Source organism: Eutrigla gurnardus (genome assembly GCF_963514095.1).
Source record: "Eutrigla gurnardus genome assembly, chromosome: 14".
In the NCBI taxonomy this organism is placed as follows: domain Eukaryota; kingdom Metazoa; phylum Chordata; class Actinopteri; order Perciformes; family Triglidae; genus Eutrigla; species Eutrigla gurnardus.
The window spans coordinates 11088843-11095021 of NC_139937.1; the positions used below are offsets into that span (position 1 = coordinate 11088843).

At 40.7% G+C, this 6179-nt stretch overlaps 1 protein-coding gene across 1 annotated transcript; it reads left to right on the forward strand.

Annotated features, from left to right (window-relative positions):
• Window positions 1–1077: 1077 nt before the first annotated feature.
• ccka (cholecystokinin a) lies at window positions 1078–6179 on the forward strand. Its single transcript, XM_084026211.1, has 4 exons — window positions 1078–1200; window positions 3221–3300; window positions 3541–3721; window positions 4208–6179. Exons 1-4 carry the CDS (start codon window positions 1185–1187, stop codon window positions 4345–4347), a joined length of 417 nt encoding a protein of 138 aa, XP_083882337.1. The 5' UTR covers window positions 1078–1184; the 3' UTR covers window positions 4348–6179.

The window sequence follows — 6179 nt, forward strand, 5'->3', positions numbered from 1 at the left end:
CTTTTATGAACCTTTAAAAAAAAAAAAAATTGAATTATACCTCATGTTATGACTCCAGCCTGCAGCTCATACCGTTTAATGTGTGAATGCCATTTATCCTTTTCAACAGGCTGAACACTGAATGTCAATTTAAAAATGGTTGTGGCGGTGTGGTAGATTCCAACATCTCATTCAGGTTGTTCAAAGAGACCTGGAAACTGTTAAATAACAACATTTCTTAAACTTTGAACCAGTTTCTATCAAGTTCTAGTAGATTTTTTTTAAATACATATTTATAAAAGTTGCAGAGCAAAAAACATTACATTTAGTCATAAATGCAGGAGACTTTGTGAATGTTTCTGACTGATGACACTGTATTTCCACTGAAACAAACACACTTTGTGAAGATCTTTGAGGGTGAAAAGCAAGAAGACTTTCTTCCTCAACACTATCAGCAACATTTTCCTTCTAACTTGCCAGTGGCTGTATATACACTAAACACAATAAAGGCTCACTAGATGTCTCAGAATTATATTCTGACCCACTTCAGACTCATTTCGTCAGGAGTGAAGAAAAGAAAGTACCGAAGAGAGAAATTGATTTCCTTTATGAAGCTGCAATAGCCTGTCATGCTTAAGCAATGCCCCTGGTTTGGATCAGACGAAGTCATTTCCCCCTCGCTGAAATTGGAAGGGCACTCCACTGCATGTCCCTGCTGCTCTATTAGAAAGACTCAAACACAGCGACATAGTGGAAATGTTTGTCATATTCGACAGTCTCTCTTTCCATCCGCATCTATGCAGACACAATACCATCCATCAGTTTGTGTGTCTGCCGACATTAAGCTTCTCTTTATTGATTCAAACCACCAAAAATGTCTCTCACACAGGTGAGCAAGAAGGAGGCAACACAATTAAAGTTGCCACCGTTGTCGTCACCCCTTTTTTTCATGTGCGTGTATGTGTGTGTGTGTGTGTGTGTGCGTGTGTGTGTGTGTGTTTGCAGTATGTGTGCACTTTTGCGTCCTCAGTTGCGTCATTGCCTTCAGTTTCTGCGCCAGCAACAGGGCCCCTCCCATGTGACCAGGCCCCTCCCCCTTCCTGTGTGTCAATATAAAAGATGATCTCCTCTCTCACACGCTCACTCTCAGTCTGAACACTGGAGAAGCAAAGCTCAGCATCTTCAGACTCAGCATCTTCTGGTCCATGGCAACAGCTGCAGGTATGAAAACGTGATTCTGAAATTTGTGTCTTAAGTCGTTTCCAGTTTTCTGTGCGAGAGGACAAATTTGTCCTTATTTGATTTGAAAAGTGTGACTATTATTGTATTCTCTTTGATCCCAGTTTCTTTAGTTAACTGAGTTGTAGCTTAAAAGGGGACATATCATTGAAAACATGTAATGTAGATTTATAGGACACCACTGACCTGAGTTGGTATGTTAAGGACAGTACTCTTCAAATATACTGAATTTGAAATATAATGAAAAATAAAAGCTGGCCAATTTAGAAGGCTTAGAATAATCAAGCTGTTTAAGAGACATTGGAATTTTTATTCTTCTCTTAAATTTTGCTTGAAGACAAAATATTTTGTGTTGCATAGTGTTTGTATATGTTGTTTTATCTGTGCATGTCAGGTCTTTATTATTGCAGCGAATATCATAGGCTGCAGGATTGTGCTCATTTATAAAAGTAGGGAAATGCAAATAAGTTTCCAAAAAGGCTAAATATGCATCCCAGTATAATAACTGGCCATGAAGATAATTTAAATACATTATTAAAATCCCCTTTTTTGTTATAATTTTTTCCGGAGGAGGAGGGGGGGGGGGGGGGGGAGGGCTTTCACACACATTACAGTACCGCATCATTACCAGCCCACTGAATAATGAATGACAGACAATGATCAGCTGCTATCAGGAATTATATTAGCATCAAGAGAATGACTGTTTACACCACCGCTGTGTCATTTCAAACACAATTATTCAAATGGACTGTTTCTCTGATAAAATTACACATAATTTCTAGATAGATAAAATGATAAAATTTGCTTTAAAGGCGTTACAAGGTTTAAATCCAATGTGCTGTACAGAGTTTGTCTGTGTGGATGAAAAGAGCTGATGATGTATGTAATCAGCATGTCCAATAACTAGAGGAGGCACAGCGCCGATATCATCCAGGCTGAACACACATTGCAAGTATTCACTTCAACAAATGTTTCTATAGGAGTTCTCATCGCTGAGCTCACTGTTATACCCACCTGTGTGTGTGAGTCCTTTTACTCTGCATGCCAAGTTGTTTAAGTGAGTTAAAGAATGGACAAGAGAGGGACAAAGAGGGAGCCATAGTGTAAAGTGCTGCAGAACATTGAGACATTGAGTGGGTTTTGAAATGTTGGAGCTTGAAAGCCTCAGAGCGTCTGTTGGTTTTATGTAATTAGATTATTTACTCCGGAAGAAGGTTTCAGCGTAAAGCATCACAAACAATACAATTAATATAAAATTAAAAAAATTCAGTCTGACAAATTAGATATTACGACATCTTTAATGTGGTTTCCCCTTTTCCACTGAACTGCTCTCTCTTAGAAAATATGTCAAATCCACAGTTAATGTTGATTATCTAAGCAGACAGATGCAGATATGTGACAGCAGATTATGAGGGCAGCAGAATAGATTGTGATTTCACTCCCTTTTGTAATACTTATGTTCTGAGCCCTTTATATGAGTAAGAGAATAAAGAAAATGGTAAAAAAAAAAAAAAAAAAATCTATTGTCGGTGTAGTCATGTCAACATCGACTCTTGCTGTTCACAAAAACAGCACATTGGCCAAAATACAGACTGGGAGATAATTGGTGTGAGTCCTTTGGGATTCTGGCAGTGCTGATAGCGTATAATCATAACTACGCCACATATCGACTCTTTGTGTGTATGTTTAACGCTAAACTGTTCTGAAAGAAAAAAAAATATGTTTGCCTTAGGATCCAGCTGAGCTATCAAAGGTTAATCTCATCCTCCAGCACTGAAGGGTTTATTGCTGCTTTCTGCAAAACCTACAATATCTGTGATTTGTTCCCCTCTCGGAAGCACATATTTAACGAGCTGAAAGGGAACAGCGGGCGGTAGAGAGACAGTAAAGAGTAAAGACCGACCTAATATGAAAACGACCACGTAAAGTGTAGTGGATTTATTCTAACTTTGTAATATTTTGTCGTCGCCCCCTCTCTCTCCCGCTCTCTGTCTCTCCCCAGTCATGAATGTAGGTATTTGTGTGTGTGTTCTCCTGGCTGCTTTGTCCAGCGGTTCCCTGAGTCTGCCCTCGCAGTCCATGGTAAGATATACACACACACACACACACACACACACACACTGCTAGAAGTATGATGTCTGATTGCAAAAACATAATGCCTAAATTGCCTAAAAAGACAGCAACACTGGAACATTAATGCATTTCTCAGAATGATCCAATCTAGAAATAAGCATGTTTCAGTCCTACAAGAGTAAATCCTCTTACTCTTAATTGGTAGAGGTTGTTTCCTTAAAGATACTCATCTCTCTTCATCCTCTATAGTCCCAGAGAGCTGAGGGTAAGGCTCTCGTGTCAGACAGCCCCTCATCCCACCACACGCGCCAGGCCCGCTCGGCCCCAGCGCCCCCCTCAGGGCGCCTCACCAACTTCAACCAACTCCAGGAGGAATCAGATGTTCGGAGCAGCCTGAGTCAGCTTCTGGCCAGACTCATCTCCAGGAAAGGTGAGTGGTGGGACGTGCAGCGTGATGAGCAGAAAGCGTGATTGGAGGGAAAAGTCTTTCATTGCACCCGGAACATTCCTCTCGTCTTATTTTGCTCCCGGTCTTGTTATTTCTATCGTCCCTACATTCATCACTCATGCTGCGTCTTCGTGCCACCATCTGGCATTTCCCGCCTCCCTCTAGCTCTCTCCTCCCTCCATCCTTCTATAACTCGTCCCTGTTCCCCTCCTCCTCTCTCCTCTCTGTCACTACGCGTCTCTGTTTCTCTTTCGAGTCAACATGACTGGGAGACCTGCTGAGCTCACTGGACTCACTGAAACACACAAAGACAAAACAAGTCAGCACGACTTACTTCAACAACCTCATTCAGAGTTCTGCATTTTCATTATACCACACAGTCAGTACGGGGTTGAAAAATGTGCACACGTCATCAGTGCGATGAAGTGTGATGAAGTGTGGTCCTCCTCTTGTCTCTGTCTACTCCAGGCTCTCCCTACGAGACCAGATCCTCCCTTACCAGCAGGGCCAGCGGTCTAGCCCCCGGCCACAGGATAAAGGACAGAGACTACCAAGGCTGGATGGACTTCGGACGACGCAGTGCAGAGGAGTATGAATACTCCTCCTAAAGGCATGACTTGCTTTCGCCGTAATGAGAGTTATAACCTTTATCAATGCCAATAAAAGCCCACAAAAATAAGGAGCCCTTTTCACACTGCACTTAGTGTAACCAAGGGCTGATTTGACTGGATCCCAGAGTGAATTGAGCATTATAATACATAAACAGAGAGGAGAGGGCATATCCTGCTGAATCTCCATGCTGAAGTTAAGAGCACTTTACAAACCGTTCCTCTCACCATGTCAGAATTGTATTCAAGCACAAATGTTACAGATACATTATTCTCTATTGTCGTTATTGTCAGGAAATCCTATTAAAAATGAAAAAAAATAACAGTGCTTTAGCCGTCTCTCTGTAGTTTCTGATTTTCTGAGCTTTTGTTCTGATTGAAGACATAAAGACATTAAAAACAGCTTTAAAAATAAATCACTTTAACAATATCCCAACAATGGAGGTCTGTGGCACAGAGGGTCATTGAGGTTTTGGTGACACATGGAATATTGTTATGGATATTTCAATGAATTGTTGGTATTTGTGTTTTCATGGGATTTGTTGACAATAAGAAAAATGTAGACTATCACCAGTAGGATTTAAGTGTATATTTTTACCACAATGCATTCAGCTAACTGCAGCCCAGATCTTCAGTTCACGGCAACAAAAAACGTACAACGTTACGTCCCAGTACCAGTATGGAGTCAGTAAGAATGCCTTTGAATCAGAAGAAAAGTTGATTAAAACAGCACCAACCCTGCCTGCTGAAGTCAAGCCTGGTAAAACGTGCAGTGTGAAAAGCACCAGATACATCTTAGAAAGCACAACGTGACGTCTGTATATGAGATGCTTGGGAGTCGCCCTATCGTTGCAAAATGGACCTTGGTGTCAAAAATACAACTACTGCAGATAAAAATAGAAGAGTGTTTTTGTTTCTTTTTTGGAAAAAATATGTATGTATGCACTCTTAAAGGTCAGGTCTGATAGTTAAGAGAGCTTAATACACATATACATCTTTCACATTCAATGAATTTCAAAATAAAGCTCCATTTCCCTCTGATGTCAGCAAGAAATGCAAATGCCTTTGTGTGGGATTATGATGTTATGTTATGTTTGGACGGTACAGTTGGCGGGGTGACCACAAGCATCTCATGTAGCCTCCGCCTGCGGCTGCCATGTCCTCTATGGGGGTCCTCCCACGTGAGCATTTGGCGTAATTCACTCGGGCTTCCTGGACTATAAGAAAGCCAGGTCATTATCATTTGTGTGTTTATAAAGATCAGGCTTTCCAAGGATTAGCATTTGGAATAATGAGCCAGTTTCCTGGCTCAAGTTTGTATAATCCTGTTTTAGAAGTGGCTCGAACACTGGCCTGAAAACAGATCTTGAATTTCAATTAGCTATGGTATAAATTAAAAGATGTCTTCATTAGTTAGTTGTCGACTGAGAAGAAGCCACAGTAAAGAATGACGTGATATCTGTGATTCACTGCCGAAAGTGAGGGAACAATACCAGGTTTTATGATTCCGGGTGATTTAAATCAAATGCTAATGAGGAGCAAAGACCCAAAAGGTCAAGGTGAGGAATTCTCCGCCACACAACTGAACATAACCCTCGTGACTGCACCCCGTTTGTAGAGAACATGTCATGAAATCAAGCTTTTAGTTTGCAATTACAACAGAGAAGCGATGGTCATGTATCTGATGTAAATTTGTTTGTAAAACAGATACGAAAGCAATACAAGTGTATGTGTACATAAGTTTTGTTGGAAAATTGGATTTCATTTGTTCAAAGTGACGATATATCATTTACTCTGGCTGGGAATAAAATACTATATTGATTTATGAATAA

Excerpts from the sequence above, each read along its gene's own strand:
- ccka (XM_084026211.1), top strand. Across the intron at positions 3,301-3,540 it reads GTCTGCCCTCGCAGTCCATG|TCCCAGAGAGCTGAGGGTAA; the intron begins GTAAGATATACA and ends CATCCTCTATAG. Across the intron at positions 3,722-4,207 it reads CAGACTCATCTCCAGGAAAG|GCTCTCCCTACGAGACCAGA; the intron begins GTGAGTGGTGGG and ends TGTCTACTCCAG.